At 41.2% G+C, this 24580-nt stretch overlaps 1 protein-coding gene across 2 annotated transcripts in view; it reads left to right on the top strand.

Annotated features, from left to right (window-relative positions):
* The first annotated feature begins 408 nt into the window (after nt 1-408).
* Nucleotides 409-24580, top strand: part of DTNA (dystrobrevin, alpha) — a 97576-nt gene continuing 73404 nt past the window's right edge. Inside the window, exons 1-3 of one of the 2 annotated variants that reach the window (XM_010018098.1) lie at nt 409-506; nt 594-661; nt 4746-4826. In XM_010018098.1, the coding sequence (XP_010016400.1) occupies nt 409-506; nt 594-661; nt 4746-4826 (247 nt within the window). Of the gene's footprint in view, nt 507-576; nt 662-4745; nt 4827-24580 lie in introns of those variants that run through there. The other variant, XM_010018097.1, reaches the window with a different exon arrangement.

Below are 24580 nucleotides of genomic sequence, written 5' to 3'. Positions count from 1 at the left end.
TTCTGTGGAACTGATGTGCCAGGCCATCTGGGCTTTTTGCTAAAACTCATTTAATCAGAGATGTACTGCCTTGAATTTGAATGAATATTTGGGGTGTATTTGCTTGAGTAAATGGAGGGTGTTATGTTGCAGAGGAGAGATATAGTTGTTGTTTTGTTATTATTTTGTCTCCTCCACACAGAATTGGCTAGAAAGGCATTTTCTAAATGATAAAATAATATCCAAATCTTTTGTGATTTATTCTCTCTTACATAATTTTAACTGAAGATTCCTTATTTAAGAAAACCAAAAATGAATTTCAGAGCTTGTGTTATGTAAGTCAGTTACATCAAGCAGAAAAACTGAACGTTGCCTTTAGGAGAGAGAAAGAGAAGGGGGAAACAAATGCTTGAAAGCGGAGTCTGGGGAATGGAGGACAATTTGGGGACCAGGTTCTCTGCAAACCATGCCCCGGAGAGGCTGGCAAAAGGCATTGGGTACACGTGGAGCACCAGTCAACCTCAAAGGTTTTCTGTGGTCAATTACCGATGCTTATGTATGTATGCTCAGTCTGGGAATAATACTCAGTATTTTTACATGATTTTGTCTTCCAGAATGATTGAAGATTGTGGGAAAAGAGGAAATACCATGGCAGAAAGAAGGCAGCTGTTTGCAGAAATGCGTAAGTACTTCCTAGAAATGTTTTGCTGTGAGAGACCAAGCCAGTTGCAGTGCAGTGTCAGTAAAATTTATGCAAACTTTCCACCCCAGGTAACTGATATCTCCATTTCACAAATGGTTTAATATTGTGAGACCAAAACTACAGAACAATGGGCTGATTTGACCAAATGACAGGGGAGAGGGATTTTCTATGTCAGATTTTGTGGCTGTATTATTTTAATCAGCAGCTTCTTGAGATAAAAATGCTGCAGTACACAGGTAGCAATGAAGAGGGATAAAGGTCTCCAAAAGACTACATCTTTTAGTGGAAGTATCTGTAGTGGGTTGACCCCAGCCATCTGCTAAGCACCCACACAACCATTTGCTTAATCCCCAATCAGCCCCCAGTAGGATGGGAGACAATATAGGGAGAGCAAAAGCAAGAAGACATTTGGCTTCAGATAAAGAGAGTTGATTAAGTGACTGAAAGGGAGAAAAGAATGACAACAAAACCCAACAGCAACAGGCGATGCAAAGGTGGTCACTCACCATGTCCTGAAGGCAGACCCATGCCTAGCCAGTCTCTGAGCAATGTCCACCTTTGAAGACAAAACTCCCCACCTTCTACTTTCTCTACTCCGATTTTATTGCTAAGCATGACATTAAATGGTATGGGCTATCTTTTTGGTCTGGCAGGGTCATTGTCCTAGCTGTGCCACCTCCCAACCTCTTTCCCACCCCCAGCCAACTCTGGGAGGGGACAAAGTGGGAAACAGAAAGGCCTGGATGCTCAGCAGGCACTGTTCAGCAATAGCTAGAACATTCGTGTGTTACCAACACCTTTTTAGCCACGAATCTAAACCACAGCACCATGCAGGCTGCTATAAAGAAACTTAACTCCATCCCAGCCAGACACAGTATAGGGACTCATATACTACATACCCCACTTCAGCACATTTTTAATAGTTTCTAGTGAAGCTTTGTGGTCACCGCGGAACGGTGTGTCAGGGATGTACTATAGTAACAATGTTCCTGCAGTTTTCTTGGCAGTCGTCTCTTAATTCTCTTACAAACAATCCACCATTTCTCAAGGAAATTTTATTACGTGATTTACACAAGTTCTGTCTGTAATTACTAAACTTTCTATTATTTGTCCCCTGCAACATAGTAAACAATGGTAGAACATCTCCTGCATCTTTGGGAGGAGACTAAGATGAGCATTGCAGGGACTTGAGCAACTGTGCACACTGGAAGTCTGGGTCTGTGCTGATGAATGAAACGTGTTAAGGATTGTTCTCCAGGGGTGAGCCCATGGGTGACTGAATGCCTTACATCTACACTCCTGAGCTCTCCAAATTAAGGACTTCTCATTCATATGGCCTGCTGAGAATGGTCTTGGTCTGTTCCACTCTGTCCAAAACCTCCTTTTCACCCTGTGATTATTTCAGTATTGCACAAAGCTTGCTATTGTAACTCAGATGAGTATTTCTCTTGTCTGCTGGGTACAACATCTTGGACCAGTGGAGGGAAGGGTTGTTCTTTGGCCAGAAGAAAAAAAGAGAGTAAGAACAAGAAAAAAGGATGATGCATTTGTCTGTTACCAGAACATACTATTAATTAGAATTATAGAGAGGACTTGAGCTTGTATAAGCTGAAGTCAATAGCACAACTTCCATTAACTTAAGTTAGCTTGAAACATTCCTAAAATGGAAGATAATTGCTTAAGACTTTGCTGTGAGGATTTGTGGTTTGCTCCCACAGATTTGAAGGTTGTTTTGCTGTTGGGTTTTTCTGGGGGAGTTAAGAAGGTGTTGGGAAAATTTACAGTCAGTAGTTGGAGGCAGAGGAGGGACTATTTTCCTGTACTGCACGCAAATAGTTATTGTCTACTATTTTTTCTTTCACATTTTAGTATTTTGAGTCTGGTTTATCTCATGTATGCTTCCCTTTGCTATTTGCCTGCCACCCTTCGTCATTCTGCACAAGCACACAGAGAACTGGGTTCCAAGTAGATAAAAAGAGGGGAAAATATTACCCAGCAAGAAAACAGCTGGCAAAGCTTGCAATGTATCCCTTTATTATTTTTGCAAACTGCAAATAGTGTTACATGAGATGAGCATATTCAAAGGAAACAGAGTGGAACAGTGACAGTGGGCAAAAGAGGAGAGGCCACTGGCAATCCTGTAGGCAAGTTGCAAATTCACAGTCTCATTGCTCAGTCCTGCACATCTTTCCACTTGTTTTTCAGGGCTCCCCATGTAAGTGAAGTCACTTTTCCACAGAAGTTATTTGACAGATAGATCTCTGACTGTGGCAAAATGTGAATCATGATAAAACTAGATTGTCTGTTCCAGGGGTTAATCAACAAAAACACCTACTCCCCAAATAATAGCAAAATAATACCATTGACTGTGTGTAAATAGTAAAGAAAAGCAACTTTATTGCCTACAAAGTTGTGTATTTTGGATTCATACTGCAACCTCAGAAGCTCAGTGAGCCAGAGTCTCACTTTGCATCTTTACATCTTATTAAAAGGCTGAAGTTTTATGAAGGAGCACTGGAAGTTTTTATTAGTAGCTTTCAATAAATTTAAGAGGGAAAAATTTAAATTCATTTTACTCATCGGTCCAATTAAAAAAGGAAGGACGTAGTGTTGCAGGCATTATCCTCCCCTTTACCAGCAAAGTTTTCTAAAAGCTGTCAATGAGTTGCTAGTGGAGAAGAGAAAAGCCTGTGTAATTTTACAATAAAGCATATGATGAGAAAAACAAAAAAGTTTCCAGACCTGATGTTAAGTAGTTGCAGGTATATTCTCCCAGGAGCAGATGGGGTTAAGATAGGCAACTGGCAAAAGGGAGCAGCTGGGACCCCTGGGGAGATGGTGTGGGAGAATCCAGTCATTAAAAGAGCGTAGTTAGGGGAGAGGGGAGACTATCATTCTCGTTTTCATCTCACAGGTCAGAACTTGAAAAATTTGGATCCAAAGGATAGCAAGTTGTTTAAGAAAGTGTGGGCAAATGACACTGACATGGCCATATATTTGTATACCAGTGCAGCTGTGAGGGCTATCTAATAATCAGGAGGAATATTAAAGAAAGAAAGAATGTGTAAAAACAGGGCTATATTCCACTCCACTGCTCTGGTTCTTGTAACTTGGTACCTTGCTCAACTGAATGGAACAGTTTTTACTCCTGTTACAGGGCCAACCACAATGAAAGTGCAAACACGCAGGAGTTTAATGTGTTTCTGTGCAATGGCTGGTAGAATTAATAAGCAGCCATGCATTTCACAGTCCATATTGTAGCTATGAGGCAACACTTCTTTATGTAAGACATACCAGCCAAGAAGGAGAAAGATTGAAATCACAATCTCCTCATCCACTTTTTGAGGTTTTGGGGAAGTGTTACGAGGGGTACACAGCAGCAGAAGGCCTAAAGACACTGTGCCAGGTTCTGCCCCCATCCCAGTCCCTCTGTACTGTGCTTGTATGTGAAGTAGGTACCAGTCAGTTTATAGCCATCCCCTGGGCAGCTGCTTTGGAAACATTGCCAGGGCCAACCTATGTGTGAACAGAGAGCTGACCTGTGAGGTCTCTGTTGCAGAGGATGTGCCTCCACAAGATGGAGAAAGGCCTCACACCTTTTGCATTAATTTTGCCCCTTCTGCTGATCACCATCAGTCTTTTTTGTTACGGCATAGTATTTTTTCTAATTTGGTTTGCTGGCAGTACCTTGTTCTGATCTGGCATGTCAGCCAAATATATTCGTTAGGAGCTTTGCTGTTAAAATTAGGTGGAGGTTTTCTCTGCTGATGGAGCCTGGCCAAGTGTGTCTTTTAGCCTGCAGCTTGACCAGATTGTTCATCACAGTGACAGACACAGTGGGCTGACTATTCCTTGCCTTCCTTTATAGGTCTTTTAACACTATAGCTCCTGCCATTCCCCTTCTTTCTCCTCGCGTCTTTCCACTCTCCCTGCAAAGGAGAGAGCCTTGAAAATTATAAGCAGAGTCAGCTCATGAGTCCTCTTTGTTCTTTGGCTTCCCTGCTAGCTAAGATATGCACAGGTCACGTTCCATACAAATGTTGCTGTTACTCTCTTCCACTAGGGGCTCAAGATCTGGATCGCATTCGTTTGTCCACCTACCGAACAGCATGCAAGCTTAGATTTGTTCAGAAGAAATGCAACTGTAAGTATGCTTCTTTCATATTCCATTGTTACTAACTTTCAACTGCACTTCCCAGTCTGTTCTTCACATCAGTCACAAACTGGGACTCTTTGATCCAAAGGACACTGATGGGAGTGTCTGGGCAGATTTTAGATATTAAGCTGTTTATGTAAGGAACTTGTCTCAAACATGCCAGTGATTTATAGTCACAGAAGGGTGAGTTGTGATGCAGGCCACAACTTTAATTATGAAGAATTTTAACCACATTCTTCAATTTCTCGTAAAATAACATTCATGGGTTCCGGCAAGATCCTGCAAATTAAATGCTTTTATAGCAACTGCAGGAGGAGAAATGGTGGTTCCAGTCCTCATATATCTGGGGTGCAGCGAAGTAAGTGCAATGTCAGTCAGCCTCCTTTTTTCCAGAATGACATCTGGAGACATCTGCTCTAAGAAGATGAACCTGCTTGTAATTTCTGTATGCCTGTCTTCCTACATCTAGAAGATGTAGAACTTCTCATTCTTGAGAAGCTTCCCACTTTATTGGTGACTATTAGCACAGTCATGTGCTGTGAACTTTAAAGGGAAAATAGATATAAAATCTGTAATGGAGTGTATCCTTTCTTGTCCATCCAAAGTAGTATGCATAGGCGGGTTTTAGTTTATGCATTTTACAGACCTTTTCACACCAAGTCAAATAAGAAATCCTAACCAGGGCAACTCTTGTCAGCAGTAGTAGTAGGGAGAGGTCTAATGCAGAGAAAACAGGATTTTTTTAATTGTCATATCTATCATGGCAGCCTGGCTACTCTTGCCACTGGCCGCAGAGTAGTAAGTAGTTAAGAAATGCTCACTGCGGGTGGAGATTAACTGCCCTGGAGGGAGTTCCTAGTTTGGGGATTACATCTGTCTCCGTTTTGGAAATGTTCAGCTTATGCTGTCCAAACATTTCTGAAGAGGACAAGTTGTGGTGGAAAAGACTCTGGGGAATATTTATTGGGTTGTTAGCTAAGAAGCTGGTCATTCGATCAATTCTGCAGCACATTTCTCATGTTTTTAAATGTGTTTAGATGAAGTATGAATTGAAAGCTTAATATCACATTATAAGCAAGCTGCCAGACACAAAACCCAGGAGGGGTTTAGCACCTGCCCAGCAGCTGGCTTTTGCCATTCAGGAGGAGGTGCGTTGAAAGACGCTATTATTTTGCATTCATTTGTTTCATTTTATTAAAATTTTGTGTTTAAGAGGATGAAATTTTCACTTCATGGTAACAGAATACAATAGTCTGAGGTGACAAAAGCCTCCAATTAAGTTGACAGTGATAGCAAAGTTACACTAATTGCTTTGCAGTTGTGAATGCTCCATCCATGGCAGTGGGAGGTGTCTCTGCCCATGGCAGAGGGTTTGGAACTACATGATCTTAAGATCCTTTCCAACTCGAACCATTCTGTGATTCTATGATAACTGCATACAAAGTGAATGAAAAAACCTATGAGTGCAATAGAAGCGCCTCTCCCATGAGAAAAGGCTGAGAGTTCAGGTTGTTCAGCCTGGAGAAGAGGAGACTTTGGGGAGACCTTATTGCAGCCTTTCAGTTCTTAAATGAAATAAGAAATACCAGACCTCCAGCTCATGTCACCTACTTCTTTTTTTTTTTCCTTTTTTTTTCCCTACAGAAATTGCCATTATGCACCACCCAATAGCAATTTCAAGAGAGAGAAAAAAAGGGAAATGGGGAAAAAAACCTTTCTGCTGCATCTGAACTGTTTCATTTAGGGGAGAGTATAGAAAGAAAAAGCTCAAAGGCACTTCTGTTCCACTCCCAGTGTATAGCACCTCCTGTCACTCAAGCCATCCTTGTCTTCTTACAGCTGTGCTCTCCTGCGTGTCCTGGCACACTGGCCCTGCCTTACGAGAGATAAATTGCTTAGAAAGGGTATATTTAAAGGGTTATTTTAAAGAGCTAATTTAATAAGTTGGAGGGAGCTGCTCTTGGCTACAGGCTGAAGGTATGAAGATGGAAGCAGAGAGCTGCTCTGAGAGCCAGAAGTGTCTATTCCAAGAAAAGCAGAGCAGAGGTTTTATTAACAACATCTTTTTCACCTGAAGGTGCCCATTACCATAGACGGTCCTGGGACATCATTTAACAGGCAGCTACGCTTATCACAAACAGGGCACTCTGGTTCTGCTGGCTTCAATGCAGACACAGGTTCATCTCCTGGCCTCCCTTTCTGAATTCTTCTTTCAGTAGAAAAGGGATGTTTTGCTGAAACGTTCAGCAGTAGGCTGGGTTTTACCGGGGAAGTAGGCAGTGTGCAATGGGCAGAAGTTCCTTCATATGCTAAGAGCCATTCTCTCTTGCAGCAGTTCTCCTGAAACTAGTTAAACTGTCTGGCCAAAGATTATAGAGGAGGTGACAGTCTACCACCGTTTACCAGAATACCACTACGTGTTGCACTTCGAGTACTAACACTGTTGATCAAATTAATTGCTCCAGGGAATTATTTCGTTTTCAGAAGAGGAAGACTAAAGATTTTTAGCCAACAGTCTTCAAAATTGCAAATATATGTTTTTTTATAATTCTAGAAAACTTGTGAGAAGTATTTCTTTATAAAAATTTCCCTGAGTATTTAAATCAACAGGCAGTTTAAATAAAAATCAAAGTGAGAAAAATCAGTATCAGTCATTGCAATTATTTGTCAAACAGGATAGAACTGAATCCAGCCCAGCCTCATTCTTCAGAAAAGCAAGAAATTATTCTTAAGAACTCAGAAAATAAGTAGATAAATTTGAAAAAGTTCCAATGTTATCTTTCAGAGAAAAATTCCTGCAAATTTAAGCATTCTCCTTTGCCTATGCTAATACTACGAAGAAATAGCAATAACACTTCCAAATTATTGTTGGCACACGTCTGAATCTTCCAAGTGCCCAAACATGGAATGCAATATGTGGCAAGAGTCCCAAAAGCAAGAGACACACAAAATTGTACATGCAGAAATCCTAAAAGCTGGGCAGCTTTGTTAGTTCACCATGAATATGAACTCATTTTAAGGTTCTCTGTTTCTGCTGGCAGTTTCTAAAATCGGAAGTAATGAAAAGACAAACTTTGTAGGTAATGGTAGGTACCTTTGAGGATGTGGTGGGTAGACAAAGAGGTGATTGCAGGCTGCTTGCTTCTTACCATGCAGAACCCCTGTAGCAATGGTCGTGTTGCAATAGCAGTGGTCTCCTCTTAGTTATGAGTACAAACACAAGATCACAGAATCACAGAATCGTTTGCGTTGGAAGGGACCTTAAAGACCATCTAGTTCCAACACCCCTGCCACAGGCAGGGACACCTTCCACTAGACCATGTTGCTCAAAATGTAGATACCTCTTCTGTAAAAAAAAAAAATAAAAATCAAGGAAATACTAAAGAAGCCTTGAGAAGATCTTGAGATTTGGGCATGACTAATTCCAAGTGAATGCCTAGAATCTTGGCCAGATGGACCCTGAAGAAAACACTGCTGATGGTTACTTCATCTTCAGATTTCAGAATGGAAAGCAGGAGCATGTGAGCTGACTGTGGCTGCCCTACTGGTTCATAGTGGATATAGTTTGATATAGCATAGGAAATAGCAGCACCCTAATCATTTGAGGTTAAATTTCATTATTTGGGATAATCAAAGCAGATAGGAAGCAGGCGCAGAAACCTGATCAAACATGCTACATGTTTATTCCGGTCTGTACTGTACAGAGTGTACAGTGTGAATAGCTGACTTCTTCATCATCTAAATTTTCTGACTGTGCTTTAAAGGTGGCCCTAAATGGGGCACACTGCAAGAATCAAGGAGGGAGGTGGAAAAGCTACAGGTGAGCACCGTAAGCAACAGTGACAGAACTTGAAAACCCTGTGAACCAATGTTGCCTTGACAAAGTCAAAGAGTAGGGTGTCGTCCTTCACCTCCAGTGCATCAGGGTGGGTTCTGGAGTACCCAATACACATTCTTAACCATACTGAGTCGCACTCAGCTAACCTTACCCGTGACACTAGGAAAATGCCATCTTGACAAGGTTGATTTACAGCTGTTTATCCATAGCATTCAGACACAGAAATGTACATAGGTGTTCCCCAAAACAAGGCATGAAGGACCAATGACAGCAGCTAAACATTTCTCTCAACATCACCAGTATTCAGAAACCACCAAAAAGCACAATTCTTAGTTATCCCCAGTGATCATTGTGCAGTTGGTTTATTTTATTATTTCATCTCAGTGAATTTGTCAAGAAGCTGAGATGAAATACCATGTTCACATGCAAATTCCCTTTGGGCTATGGTGGCAGCAGGAGTAGAACATAACAACATATCGTAATCAAAACCATTATACCATTAAACATCACTCACTAGTACAGAACTGTACAGCTGGAAAACTACTGCTGTCCTTGATGAACTTTCCTGAATGTGTTGTGAAATTATTCTATGACTCTGGCTGCAAAAGCAGATTTTGCTGATTTCCCTAGATCAGAATAAATCATTGGCAGTTGAAAGCTTGAATCTTAAGCCATGCCTGTGATAGCAATGTGTAGTTTAATTAATGCAGAAAAAAAGGAGCTTGTTTCTCTGGCAGTTTAATCACACCACCTTGGGGTTTCAGTGTCTTTGTTTCTCCCTTCAGTATTCTTCTGTGTGACTGGGGGTTTTTTGTTGCTCTGGGGTTTTTTTGTTGTTGGTTTGGGGGTTTTTTTGCATTGTCTTATCCAAGTTTTAGTACAGCTGTTTCCACAAAGGCAGCTGCCATGACTGTGATGGAGACCCTTGTGAATGTCTAAGGCAGTCTCCTCCACCTCCACCCTGCTCTTCCTCCTGCCTCCTCTATGCTTAAGAAGTCACAGCTGAGGCATGTAGGCATGTCAGCTTAATTTCCATACATGCTTTTGGGTGGCCCCTGATCTCATCTGCCTTTTTACATTTGTTTTAAGTTAGAATAATTTCTCACCCTCCTGAAATATAAGAATTTCCCACTGAAAATGAATGACAGTTATTGTAAACATATTATATTTAGATGCTTTGCTTAAAGCTTTTTTCCGTCTGTATGCTTGTACCTCCTGTAATGGTGCAGCAAGCTGCTGAAACTGGTTTTGTTCTAGAAGCTGACAACTGGGGTATCAAATGATGAGATCAGCCTGTGTGAGCCACTGGCCTCCATCAAGATGACAAGCACCTTTTAAAACTTGTTTGATTAAACCTAAATAAAATTACTAGGATTTGGGTTTGGGGTTAGATTTTCTCCTATACTGCGCTGACACTTCACATATCTTTTTATCCCATCCCATTCAACATGCCGTTCACCACAAAATGAAAAGACACAGTGTCTGGTACGTGGAGTAAAAGGAAAGGTTGTGAAAGACTTGATTCCACACTGGAAATGGTGCTGTGACCTTTGTGTTATCTAGTGGATGAGGAATTCAACAGGAGATCCAGGTTCAACTTTCTCTTCTGCATGACAGAATCTGCGCTGATCCTTCGTATCCCAAAAGTTCTCTAACCACAAAGCTAGAGGATGTTCAGATGTCCTGTTGACGCTTAACCACCAAATCTTTCATCTTTATATGTTAATTGATTTAGGAAGTGACAGCTGCTTGTCTTTACTTAAATGAGACCTCTTGCCACCATAGTATAAAGACATTCTTTCTCTGACTCAGAAAGTATTTATTTTCTTTCAAGTGACATGGAGTGCACAAGAAATGCTCAGTGGTGGAATTCCATGAAGATCCTTGCTGTGGCAGGAGGCACTCATTATCAATATTCTGCCTTTTATTTCTCAAGGACTGTGTAACCTGTGCAGTTTTGTGCTTGTCCCTCGTTCTTTTTTTCTCAGGATGGCCATCAGAAACAGAGCCACCAAATTATCATGGTCACAGAACTGTTTAGATTAAATAATGCAATCTTTCATCACTGTGGGTTCCATGGCTGGTGCTCTGTTCTCATTGTTGGTTTTTATCATGTTTTTCATTCTAACTTGGAAGCAATAAAGCACAAGATAGATTCAGGCTGGGTCACAGAGCAATCAAACTGAATGACAAGCAATGTTGCCTACTTGAGAAGTGCAAAAGGTTTGCTTGGCTGCAATTTGAAACAGTCTGCCTCTTGAATTTGTGATCGTGGCATTCTCATTCTTCTAAACCGTCAGTGATCAGTCTTCTATGAGATTTGATTTGCTTAAAAATCCTGTAGTTTGGGGGAAAAAAAACCCCACCATTTAGAGTTCTTATTTTTATTCTTCTCTGTTGACTGTCTTGTTTATTCTGTGATATGCTTATTACTATTATTATTATTACCTAAAGATAGAGGCTGGAAATATTAGTTGTGTTCTTTGTTTTCTATTTTAACGGAAGCTGAGTCTTACAGTTCACTTACACCAAATTACATTATTCACATGGTTCAAAGAGATACATCTTTAAAAAAAGAGAAAAGCACTGTGTATTACAAGAGTCAGGATACCATTGTGTAAGTTACTAATTCTGGTATCCTGCAGTACTTGAATATGGAAAGAAAGATGAGTTAATGATTTAAAAAACTTTTTTGTTCCTTTGTCTTTACCCGCGACTTAAGAGACTAAATGCTTCTGGAACTGCTAGTACTGTTCCATATGGGTTTCCAGGCAACTATGGGGAAAGGATGCATATATTATACATTCTGCATCAATTATTTAATCAAAAGTTCAAAAGGGCTTGATTTAGCGTATTCCCTGCAGACAAATCCTTCATAAGGATTTTAGTCTGTAAGTGTTCACTCACAGCACAATATCCTGAAAATGGGTTCTGATTTTCTTTTCCTTTTAACCGTAAAAGTTTATTAATGCACTTGACAGATCATAATGGCTGTTAGAGAGCTGACATGTAACCTGTATATTTGGCATGTTCATTGAGGGACTGCTTGAGCCTTTTCTCCAATGTTGGCACCAAGTGTTACTATTATTATGTAAAAGGGTTATGGTATCACAGATGTCCCTAAGTATTTGCTCTTAAAGGCTACCTCTGCAAGTCTGTCTTGTGAAGATTGATACAAGAACTATCAGTGGGTATTTGCAATTCATTTTGATGTCAAAAAAGTGAACCAAGCAAGGATATGTATCTTAAACTCTCACATTTTCATTTGCTTAGAGATTGAATTTTCAAACATAGCCATGATTCCAAGTAGTTCCTGTTAAAAACTGAATTGCAGAAGATTGTCAGCTACTATTATTTTGTCCTTTACAGAGGAAAATGGTTCCCTTTGAGTCAGAAGTTGACAGACACACAGAATAGGACACATCCCAAGTATACCCACACGCTGCCCTCTGCTATACAGGTGGCTCAGCCCTGCCTTGTTGCAGACAGCTTTTGTAATTGGATCATAGCTGAAAATCTCTTCTTACTGACTTCCTGAACTCGGTGAAAACCGCCATTTAGTGTGCTATTACCAGTGGCTTTCCTGATGCAGGTTTAAGGTTGGACAGTCTGTTCTGTTCCCCACTGATGTCTCTGAACATCTGCTACTAGTAACAGGCGTCAGTCACCTTTGTCTGGCAGGCTGTGGATTAGTTACCCAAAACTAGAAAGTTTCTGCATCCTATTTCACATTGGTGCTCCTAATCAACAGTTCAAACAAGAGAGAATATATTATTAGCTTAGGACTTTTCTAGACAGACTAAAACTTGCAAATACATGTAGCCATATAATGTCACGGAAACAAACTGATCTTGTGGCAATCACAAGCTCACTGTACCTTCTGAGGGATGCTGCTTCTTCATGTGAGAGCTCTTTCTTCTTTCACCCTCTTGTTTTTCCCCTCAGACTGTGCTGGGTTTTTAAGTCTCCTTCATAATTTCCCAGTCTCTTCTTTGTGTCATTATCTGTGGTATTTGCTTTATCTCTGACTTCTCTGCAAACCTCATTCTCTTGGCAGTTCTCTCTTTTCCTGTTATTCTCTTAGCTCCAAGCACCTTCATGCAAACCCTGTCTTACATTTGAGTCTTCGTTCCCTTCCCCTGTGCTGTTCTGGCCTGTCCCTTTTGGGTATTTTGCTGGGCCTATCCTGATGTCATGTAAGCGCCTCTGTAACGTGCTAGAGTGCAGTAAGCACTGTGACTTAATGCCTGTCACATGTTGGTCATTCTCTCAGGGTTTTGCCATATGACAACATATTTATGTGAAAAAGGGAAAAAACATAGGAAGTCAAACCTTGGAGTAGCAGTGAGTTTGATGATCATGGTCCTTTGTCCTTTAAGAGCTTCAGTTGGTCATCTTGAACCAGCTCTGCCTCTATTCTGGACTCAAAGCAGTAAGTCTTGAGGAGTCGTACCTGGGCTCAGTCCATACGTGTTTTCTGTGGAGCAAAGGACAGGTTTTATGTCCTTGCAGACAGACATAAGAACTGTCCTGACAAGATAAGCTGCAGCATCTTGCACTATCCGTGTGTTATATTATTGCATTCAAAGAGTCCTTCTCCATTGCGTCTGCTGAGTTGGGTGTTTTGCTGAGGGTTTTTTTCTCTGTCCTCATTTTTACATTGTCATTCAGCTCTGGAGAATAAGTAGGGACTACACACCTCTCCTACACCTTAACCACACCGTCTGCACCATCTTTCTGTCTAAACAGCGATCTCCATCACAGTCTTACTTAGACAGTTTGATCCGTCTCCAGCCCTTCCTTGTTCCCTTTCAGCCTCTGTCTCCAGTAATTTTCACAAGTTAACCTGCTGTGAAGTCAGCAGGGACACTGGCTGTCTGTGGTGAATGTTCTTCATCAATAATGGGCTTCTTCAGGACGAAGACAGCAAATAGTCCACAGAGGCAAAGTCAGAATGTGGGACCTGACATCATTTTTACTATAATTCTCTCCTTCTGTATTGCCCAGAGAATGTTTTTTTTTCATGTTAATTTGTTTTCAGAGTTACATCAAAAGTCAGTTTGTGTACTTGGAACAATATAGATCAGCTTCATAACACCAAGAATATTCAAGGAGAAGCTTTAGCTTAACCAAGATCTCATATTTTTATCCACCAGCTGCACCTAGTACGATTTTCTGTAGGTCTTAGTGGAAGATTTCATAAAGCATATATCTGGTATGCTAGGACAAATTCTGAGAACAGAAGATGTTGGCCATAAAAATAATTTCCTGCTTTTATCAGTATGAAGAGACTGCACAATATAACGTCCTCAGTGTGCATTGTTACGAATACAGTTCTGGGAGTCTGCACAACGAACATTCAGCTTCCTGGCATTATGTTTGTGATATACAATGGCTTTACAGAGGCAGTTTTCTTTGTGCTGAATCAAGGCATTCCTAGCCTGAATTCAGACTGAATTATATCTGTGATATTGTTGTTGGCAGCAATGGATTTCTAACAGGGTATTTGCAAGCAGTCTTTGGCCCTTTACTGGGCAAACTGTGGGCTAATTCCAGGAGAAGTTCTCTGTATGCTCAGCCTTTTCTTCGGTCCATGTGGGTGGATAGATGGATGGATGGATGTCTCCTTTCCTGACAGAAAGTAAAGTGAAAGTAACTCTGTTGAACTCACTGACATTACTGTGACACAAAGGAAGGAATGAATCAGTCTGTCGGTGTATATTGTTTGTGGAGGTCGAACTCAATTTCTGTTAAATGAAGCCGACACCAGTATCATACTGCATCTCTTGCAAAGGTGCTGATCTTCCTCCAGTCTAATTTTCCACATTTCATTCATCTATATTTTGCCTTTAAACTCTTTACTTTGTGTGATATTTGCAGGCTATCTTTAAGGATTGCATGTGTAAAATAAAGTATAACAGATAAGTGGCCATGTACTTTGAGGCTCTTACTCCATCTAGGGGCCCTGACAACATCATTAAAAAGCTTGTGGCACACAGAGGAGGAAGGATAGATGTGTGGGACTTCACCTAAATCCCGTTTATCTGTCATTTCACGTCCTGCAGTCTTGTTTCCTTTCTTATTGTTGCTAATTTTTTAAGTTATGTTCGTATCAGGTGGAGCTTTTGTCCTTTTCTTGGTTTGTTCCTCATACCTGTTTCCTTAAGAGATGTGAAGTTTTAGTGCATGATAGAGCAAATTGCTGCAGTGGAGCCACTGCAGTTGCCTCCTGCTATGGGAGTCCTGGTGACTGAGTGAATCAGCGGGGGAACTGGAGCACAGGACGGCTCCTGCAGAGGACATGGCTTTGAATATGAGTAATGGCAGGAGAGCAAATGTGGGAAGATTGTGTGAACACAAAGCCTGAGTTCAGTCAGATATCCTGCTCATAGCATAAGAGTTGTAAAAGATGACCTTTGAAGGTCCCTTCCAACCCAAACTTTTCTGTGACTCCCATTCTCTACAGCTTCTCTGAATGAGATATTGCCTACTCAAATGAATTTCATAACAATAAAACTGGATCTTCCAGATACCAGGACCCATCTCTCCCTGTCTCAGATTCCAAAAGATTGTTTTGGCAAATGAATCCTGTTGTTTTCAAGTGCTCTAGGTGCTTAAATGCCTATGAAAGCTTGAACCTATGGCAGTATTTAGCACCTCCATTAAGCAAAAAGTTAAATAAGATGAGAGTCTGAACTGTCCTTAGGACTTCAGGCATAAGAAGCTTTTTCACCGAAGTGGTGCATGTCACATGAATGTACTACTTTGTAGCAATGCTCTTGCTCTCAGCAGCAGAGGTTGATACTGGGATTTTGTCCCACAGACCCTCTGGATTGACCCAAACTCTTCAGAAGAGAGAAGCATATGCCCTCACTCTTCAGTATGTTCTCCCCTGGGGGTGAAAAATGCAGTTCTGCTACCAGGCGGTTTACTCAAGCATTAAGTTCAGCTTCAATATTTCTATATTTTTAATAGATGAAAACGTTATGGGCCAGATTCAGTCCACATTATGTAAGAAATTATTTAAATTAATAGAATAAGGATCAGCTTAATATGTATATATGTAAAGTATTACATCGTTTCTGTTCACGAAAACACACAACTTACATTTCATTAGTATTCTGTACCTTTTGTTGCTGTTTACAGTCTTGCCAGCCCTAAATGATTCTTAAAAAAAAAGTACAGTAGTCAAAATAAACATGGGTCAAACTCTGAAAACCAGGAGATGGGCCAAGGAGGGGTTTTGTCCTCAAGCAATTCGAAATGTGTAATAGCTGCTTATTCTTTTCCATTGACCTTTGTGATGTGACTGAACTGTAAAGGTTGACAGTGTGATCTTAACTTGTTTTCTATAGCCATCAGGAAAGAAATTGTTAGAAAGAACTGTTAAATCATGTATTCTCTTGTCATCACAAGCTATTTTTTAAAGAAAACAGCAGTTAGTATGAGATTTGGGATAATACCCTGTATCCTTAGAGCTGTTAACAGATACTGCTTCAATATTAATGAAAATATAAATAACCCAATTTATGTTCACTTTACACTTGCATTTTGCTCGAAACAGTGCCAAAGCAAGCTGTAGTCTTTCTTGTGGTGTGGAGAGTTTTTTAGAGGGGATAGAGGGAGCTGGCAGCAGTTGTATCAAAGAGGAAAAAAATGAAGTTATTTAAGAGAGAAAGATGTAGTATTAGTTAAACTTGGCATTTGAAGAAACATACTTCTGGAGGAGATTTTATCACTGTAATAAGGACATTCAACATGAAGATAATCTGCCCTTTCCAGCGAATGGGTTTGGCATCTTTTGCCTATTGCAGTGTGATTGCCTGTATAGGACATCCACACTGCCAAATCTGCAAGCACATAGTCTTGATTCAACTAAATACACAGCCAAGGCCATTTTCTGGAGACAGCAGTGGGGATGCACAGCCTTTGATTTGCGTTAGCTCTCTTGACATACTGCCGGTAGGGAGTTAAAATGTTATAGCAAATGTGTGCTGCATTTGCTAAAATATACCCAGTAGTGCCATCCTGTGGTCAGGACTGTGGCTACCAGAAGGCTTGTGCACTGTGTCCCGCCGGTCTCCTAAAAGCTGGTTTGTCTTGGGTTCTTTCACACAGTCTGAGTTGTTCCAGGTTCTAGAATTATAGTTTTCTTCTCATATGTTCAGTCATTTGTGAACTTCTAGTTTAATTTCCTAACTAGGAGGGCTGGGACATGGCTTTTTCTTTTCTCTAGAAACATTTTTTAAAGTCTCCATAATTAAGTTTCTATCTATCTATTAAATTTCTTTTGAAAATCAATTTCAGGCACATTATCACCTGTGGGGGTGATACTGACAGCCTTGGGGGTGGTTTCTGCCACCTCTTGGCAGTGCAAAAGCTTTTTCTTGATATATGGCTTGCTGTAATATAGTGCAGAAGAGTTATATGTCATTAAAAACTTGAAATGCTGTAATTTTATTAAGTGAAATATGAACTGAGATGTAAGGCAATTTGACCTTATTATAAAAGAAATGAGAAAGCTTTTGTGTATCACCCATATTTACTGACCAAGTTTTGTTACTTCATGTCCCCATGAATTCTTTGTCTAATTTAAAGCAGAGACTTGCAAATCCCATTTGACTGTTAAGGCAGACTGAGGCCTGATCGCACAATGCCTCCAATAAAGCCTTTCTCATTAAAATAATACGAAGGTGGGATAGCAAGAATAGAGATGCATAATCTAGGAATACCATTGTCTTTTGCGGGGTGAGATTATCAAGTTTCTGGCTATACCAATCAGGTCTGCTATTTACACGTTGGTCTTTAATTCACAGATACATTTAACTCTTAAAACAAGAAAATTATGTATAATCAATGAATGTAAGCTATGTGGCTTATTAGCAGCAGTGCAGAGTTTTAATTGTGGTCTTTCCTGGTTGTCATCAAAACATTAAGAAGCTTAGAGTTAGATTTTTTATTATTTTATGTTATATATGTCATACTTCATTCAAAGCGTTTTTAAAAAAGGAATCACTTTCTCAGCATCTGGGTGACAAGTGGCTGCAACAGTTTCCAGCCCCGCACTCAGAGTGCATTGTCCACTGTTCCCGTTCGCAGAATCGACTGTCATTAGTGCCGCTTCTGGAGGAGACTTATGGCCTTTTCTGCCACCCACAGAGAGCCCTCCAGGCTGCAGTTATATATAGGTGAGACAAAATAGGCTGGAATTGACAGCAGGGGGAGAAGGAACTTTTATTATAAATCAAATTAATATAAAAGAGAAGAATTTTACTGGAGATCTTCACATACTCTTACACCTTGGTGGATTTGTCAGGTACCATATTAAAAGTAAAAAGACCACATTTCGCTGTATTGTTAGCCTAGTGGTTATTCCTCATTAGTAGCACTTGGCCAAGTTGACAGACACTTCCAAAAGGCCATGTTTGTTTAATGTGCTGTAGAATCTTGGAGGGTTTTAGAATAACTCATTTTTCTTTCTGGGCAGAACAGTAAGTGGGGGTGCAAGGATGCAAGCCCAGGTATGCAGACAGGAGAACCTTTAAAACTTTTCAGTGCCTCAGTTGTACACGTCATGTCCTTCAGATTTCCAGACACACAGCATCCAGGCTTGGCAGCCGCTCAGAAACGTCTCCTGTGCATTCAGTGTGCAGCTGGCCAGCACGTGAACACAGAACCCAGCTCCTAATGGCTAGTGCATCGCATGTCCCATGTGATATCACATGGAGAGGTGATCTGCATTGATTCAGTGAGTCCAAACTTACTCTGCTTGCACAGTAGTTCAGAAGAAAGATGTTTCTGTTGGGTGGTCTGAATGTCTAGTTCCTTAACCAGGCAGTCCTTCTCACACCAGATCTACACCATTGGGTTGGGCAGGTAGAAGTGAACAGCCTTACTCCAGCTTCCTGCAGAGCTGGTACGTACCACACACCTGCACTCTCACAGCACAGGCAAAGAGGTAAGGAGGAGGAATGCATGCAGCTGTGTCCTGGGTTCAGCTACAGCAGTCATTTTTTCTCCTTCTTAGTAGCTGGTGCAGGGCTGTGTTTTTGACTTTCAGTCTGGGAACAATGCTGATAACACCGATGTTTTTAGTTGTTGCTCAGTAATGTTTACTCTGACCAAGGACTTTCTCAGTCTCATGCTTTGCCAGAGAGGAGGGGAAGCCAGGAGGAAGCAGAGACAGGACACCTGACCCAAACTGGCCAAAGGGGTATTCCATACCACAGCACGTCATGCCCAGTATATAAACTGGGGGGAGTTACCCGGAAGGCCCAGATCGCTGCTCGGGTCGGGCTGGGTATCGGTCGGCGGGTGGTGAGCGGTTGTGTCCTTTTTCCTTGTTATTCCTCTCATCATTATTATTGGTAGCAGTAGTGGTTTGTATTATACCTTAGTTACTGGAGTGCTGTTATCTCAACCCGTGGGAGTTACATTCCTTCGATTCTCCTCCCCATCCCTCCGGGAGTGGGGGGGAGGAAGGAAAAGGGGGGGAGTGAGCGAGCGGCTGCGTGGTTCCAAGTTGCCGGCTGGGCTTAAACCACGACAAGCTGACAGGTGTCATGGATGGAGTGACACACTTCACTCTCAAGAGAGAAATAGTAAAACATTTATTGATATAAAACAGCGATTTAACAGTTTGATAGTAAATGCAGCAGTGATTTAACAAGATTCGATGGCACGGTACACTTGATTATCTGCTGAGGACAGGTCAGACAAAACTGTCAGGGAGACCCTCCTGTTGAGTCATGGGGTTCAGAAAAGACTCCCTTGTGCTTTAAACTCCTCCTTAGAGGAGAGTTTAGATGCAGGTGGATCCAGACGTAGTCCCAGACTCGGTCAGCAGTTTATGTGCACTTAGCTAAGATTTCAAAGTGTAGCATGCTATTAATCACTTTCCAAGAATCTGTTGCAGCAAGGAATCTCTCAACCTCGAGGAGTAACTTTGAGAGGCATCCCTCGTGATGGGGAGATGCCGGCATACAGCCCACTGCCATGCAGGAGACCTCAATGGGATCTGGGGTGTCCACTAGTTAGAGAGTGAGACATTGACTCACAGTCGTATTTGCATGCCAACTACAGAAGTTAGTTTCTTCCAGACTTGGCTTGAGTTGTACCTTGACCAGCACTATGGTTGCGGGGGGCATGTTGCTCACTTCAGCCCTTGGCTGTTGTGTTGCTACCTTGCTCCCCCGAATCCACTTTGAGTCAGATGCAGCCGTCACAACTAGTTGCATCCATTAGCACTGCTACTGGCGGTTATCACGTGAGCAGAGTTACAGGAAATTGAAGTCTGGTTGCAGAGAGCACATCGCCACAACAGGGAACTAAATGAAATCATGACCTTTTTTTGAGATCTGCCAGCATGCAAGAGAAAGCTTGAGGGCATGTCTGAGTACACAGAGTGTCATGAATGCTCTCTGTACACCTCACACAAAACCTCTTGAGGATGTGGAGGATTCCTTCCCAAGCATTCAAGAGACCTCAGGGCAAGCTCTGTGGTTTTTTGTTTACTGCATGTGTCAGAAAAGGGGCTTGGAGTATAGTGGCTTTAGGGAAAAATCAGTGGGCAACACTGATCCATCTCCAGTAAGTGTTATTCTATGGTTTTGCAGTATAAGTTCATAATTAGACAAGGACATCACAGAATCACAGTATCAGAGGTTAGTGGGGATCTCCAGAGAGAGCAGGGTCAGCTAGAGCAGATTGCTCAGGGCTGTGTCCAGTTTGGGTTTGAGTATCTTCTAGGGTGGAGACTCCAGCCTCTGGGCAACCTGTCACAGGGTTTGACAACCCTCACAGGGAATTTTTTTTTTTCTTGTATTTAAATGCTTTCTTGTATTTTAATTAGTGCCCATTTCCTTCTCTTTTTATTATCCTTTCCCTGAGAATAGCCTGGTACTGCAAGTCTTTACTGTCTTGCATCAGATGTTTGTACACCTTTATAAAGTTCTCCTGAGCCTTCCCTCCTGTAGGCTGAACCAGACCCAGCTCTCTCAGCCTCTCCCCATACGACAGTTGCTTCTGTCCCTTCATCATCTTTGTGGCCCTTTGCAGGACTTTGGACCCAGTGCTCCAGATGTGTCACTAGTGCTGAGTAGAGATGTAGGATCACGTCCCTCCATCTGCTGGCAACGCGCTCTCAGGTGTATCCCAGGAGGATACTGGTTCCCTTTGCTGAAAAGGTGTATTGCTGGTTGGCACCCAGCCTCTACTGGTACATATGGTAATTTCTTTCCGTGTTCAGGACTTTATATTTCTATTTGTTGCACTTCATGAAGTTCCTGTTTGTGTCTTTCTCCAGCTTGTTGAGGTCGTTCTGAATGGCAGTCCTCGGGTGTATCAGGCACCCTCCCCAGTTTTGTATCACGTGCAGACTTGCTGGGCATACACTCTGTCCCATCATCCAGGTCACTGTTGAAAGTGTTAAACAGTTATGGCCCCAGCATGAAGCCTGGGGCTATACCTCTAGTGACTGGCCTCCCACTGCATTTAATGCCACTATCACAAGATTTTCAGCTAATCCGCTCAGCCAGTTTTCAGTCCAGCTCACTGTCCGCTTATGCAGTCCATACTTACTAGTTTGCCAGTGGAGGATATTGGTGGACACAGTGTTGAAAGCCTTGCTAAAGTCAGAATAAAGAACATCCTCTACTGTCCCTTGTCCCCCCTTCCCTTCACTGTGAAAGGCAAAGAAGTTGATCAAGCATGTTTCTTCTGTTATAAATCCATGCTGACTGTTATCAGTCACTTTCTTGTCCTTAATGTGCTTGGAAATGTCAAGTCCTTTCCAGAGACTAAGGTGAAGTTTTGCCTCGCCGCCTTCTTGCTCTTCTTGGAAATAAAAGCAATAGTGGCTTTCTCACAGCCCTCAAGAACCTCCCCCAGTTGCCTCAACCTTTCAAAGACAAATGAGTGGCCTTGCATTGACATCTGCCATCCCCCTCAGCACTTGTGGGTGCATTTCCCATCAGGTGCTATGGATTTTATTATGCCAGTCTGCTTCATCATCATCTAACTAGATCTTATTCTACTGAGGTTGTCTCCTTTGCTCCAGACTGTCCTATTTGTTGTGGGGGCCTTCATCCTGAACATGAAGCTTACCAGCAAGACTGATTTTTGCAAAGAAGTAAACATTGTCTGTGGTTACTCATCGTCTTACACTTCTCATACTATTGTATAGGTCTAATACACACATCTTTAAAAATCAAAGCATTTCGGAGTCAAATAACATGGCAGTAAATATTCTGAGTACCTTGTTAATTTGTTCTGTGAGTGTGCAGTATTTACTCACCAATCACTGCGTCTATAAAACCTAGAAATCAAATGAAATAGCAAGAAGACACAACAAAATATATTTTGACATTAACACATTCAAGTATGTGCTGACAAGCTGAAAGTCCATCAGTCTTGTGTTTGGAAAACAGTGGCGACCACCCCAAGAGCTGCTGATTGCCTGCAGAGCATTCAGAAGTGGCCCAGCGGACACCAAGCTCATTGGACTGGCTGCCTAGCGCGTGCCCAGCTCTGCACTGGACTGTATGAACTCCCGCAGCAGATCAGGAAGGGAGGTAGACAAGGAGCCCAAGAGACACGGGAGCAGGAATAGGAACGTACAGGGTATTTCCAGGTACAGAGATATCTGGGCAATGAGTAGCCTGGGCGTGCCAGGCCATGTAGGGTGACAGCTGCCACCAGATGTACCCAGCCGAAGAGCTGGGTAACTCATTTTAGCCCTGGGAAGAAGCAACGCCTTGGTGCATTTTCATGTGATTTGGCAGCCGTTGTACAAGACTGCAAGCCAGCACAGCTGGCACATTGATCTGCATAGTGTTGGGAACTGCAGATTAAGCTTCTGGTGATCGTGCTATAGGTGACCGATTTGAGGGGCAGCTTGGCCACAAACAGGCGTAGTTTAGAGGGAAAACACACCTCACTCAGTCCACTGTTACCTGCCTGGCAGCAGAGAGAGGGAGCCAAACAAAAAGCATGAGTAACTTCCTAGGGCTTCATAGCAATGACGATGACAAATGGCTCCAATACCCTCATTTGTGATGGGTTCATAGATTCTAATCAAAAAAAGAAGAATTGTCTAACATATTTTATAATATTTTTAGGATTGTTGGACAAGGAAGCATAAATCTTCCCTTTTTAATGAAATCCACCTGAAATACCTGACATACATTTAAGTGCCATTGATTTCAAATGACAGTACTAGTGTGTTTAAACTCAAGCATGCTTCTAAGAGCCTTGGTGGACTAAAATCTTAATGAAATGTACACTAAAATTTTGGAAATAATTTAAAATTTACATTGATACTTCTTTAAAAGTTTTTCCTGTATTTACCAACAGAGGAAAATCTATGAAAGAAGAATTCTGTCCTATCAATTGGGCATGTTTAACCTAGATTTAGTTAGACCTACTGTATGTTAAGTAAATTTGAATTGATTATTAAGGACCTAATTTAGTCACTTCCCTTGTTTGATTAAATGTAATCTCCTCTTCCATGTTCATTTAGTGATAAATGGAATGATAACACTGTAAAGTTCATGGTTCAGGTAGAATACAAAAAATACAGTAGAACAAATGAGGATTTTTTGCATGGTAAGAAAGCTAAAGCACACACACTGGGTTTAATTATTTAAATAATTTTATTTTTTTTTTACTACTTAAAAGATATATTTCCACTACAGTTTTCTTTTTTGTGCCTGCTTAGGGCAACATCATTTCTTGACAAGTGATGTTTGAAGTAATCTGCCTCCTTTGAGATTAGTGGTATATTCAAGATTATCTTTATCTCACAGCCTTCCCATCATTCTAGTCAAACTGCATGATGGAAAGACTTCATTTTTCACTGCATAAATCAATTTTAATTTCTTTGCTTTTAGCTGTAAAAGTGTAGACCATCTCTTCTCTCATGTTTTGGCTATTAAGATACTGTTATCTACCAAACAGAAAATTACCAGTTGCAAGTAAATTCAAGTTACTGATTACAACAAATTAAAAATACACTGGTTTCTTGCTAATGAAGACTCTAAAAAATGCTTAAAGAAAAGAGGGAGGATCAGGATCAATAAAATTGTCATATGCATTTATAGTAAGCAACATAATTTTGCCCTAAATTCTGTGCTCTCCAAACGTATCCAGAGTACACCTCTTCCACAAGTTAGCCTGTTATCGAGTTGCAGCTGATGGAATTCTGCACCGTAACTACTAAGTACTTTTTCATCATCAAAGTAGTAAAAGGCAACAGGAGAAGATGTTCTGAACACAAGTGAAGGCAGAAGGGCAGGATGTAAACTTCAAGAGTGTCTAAAAACTTTTTCAGCATGAGGAAAATATGTAACTTTCAAACTGAGCCACCCATATTTCATTCACCCTTACATCGTGCAGAGAGAGACTGATCAATTCAGTTACAATGTGCTGGCAACAGGCACTCTCCAAATGTTGTTTTAACAGCTGAAGAAGTCCACTGAAGGAAATAACATTTGTTATTTAGAGTATATTTTCATGCGTTGGTCTTAATTCTCTGCAGTTCAGCCAGGGTCTCTTCAAAGTGTGCATTTTTGGGTAACAATTGCTGTGGAGTGAATGGCAGCCATCTGTAATGCTGCTCATCTGCGTTGTCCCACTTCTATCGGGATACTGAAGTTTATTTACATTCACTAATCACTGTCTGTCTGTTACAGAACGTGTTCACATATGAAACCCTCTGTGACAGTCTTTAAATATTACTGAATCTCATAAAAGTTAAATTAGCAAACAGTGTTTGTCATAGGAGATCTAATGATGCAGATGTTAACTTAGCTGTGACTTAGAATAATCACTTAACAAAATCTAAAGGGAAATACATAGTTCAGCAATTGCTTGTGGAAATCACCTACTACTTTTTTCAGACATCAGG

Source organism: Nestor notabilis, unplaced genomic scaffold, assembly GCF_000696875.1.
Source record: "Nestor notabilis isolate BGI_N333 unplaced genomic scaffold, ASM69687v1 scaffold5867, whole genome shotgun sequence".
Classification (NCBI taxonomy): domain Eukaryota; kingdom Metazoa; phylum Chordata; class Aves; order Psittaciformes; family Psittacidae; genus Nestor; species Nestor notabilis.
Note: the sequence above shows the minus strand (reverse complement) of the source record. Positions and strands in the feature narration are given on the sequence as shown.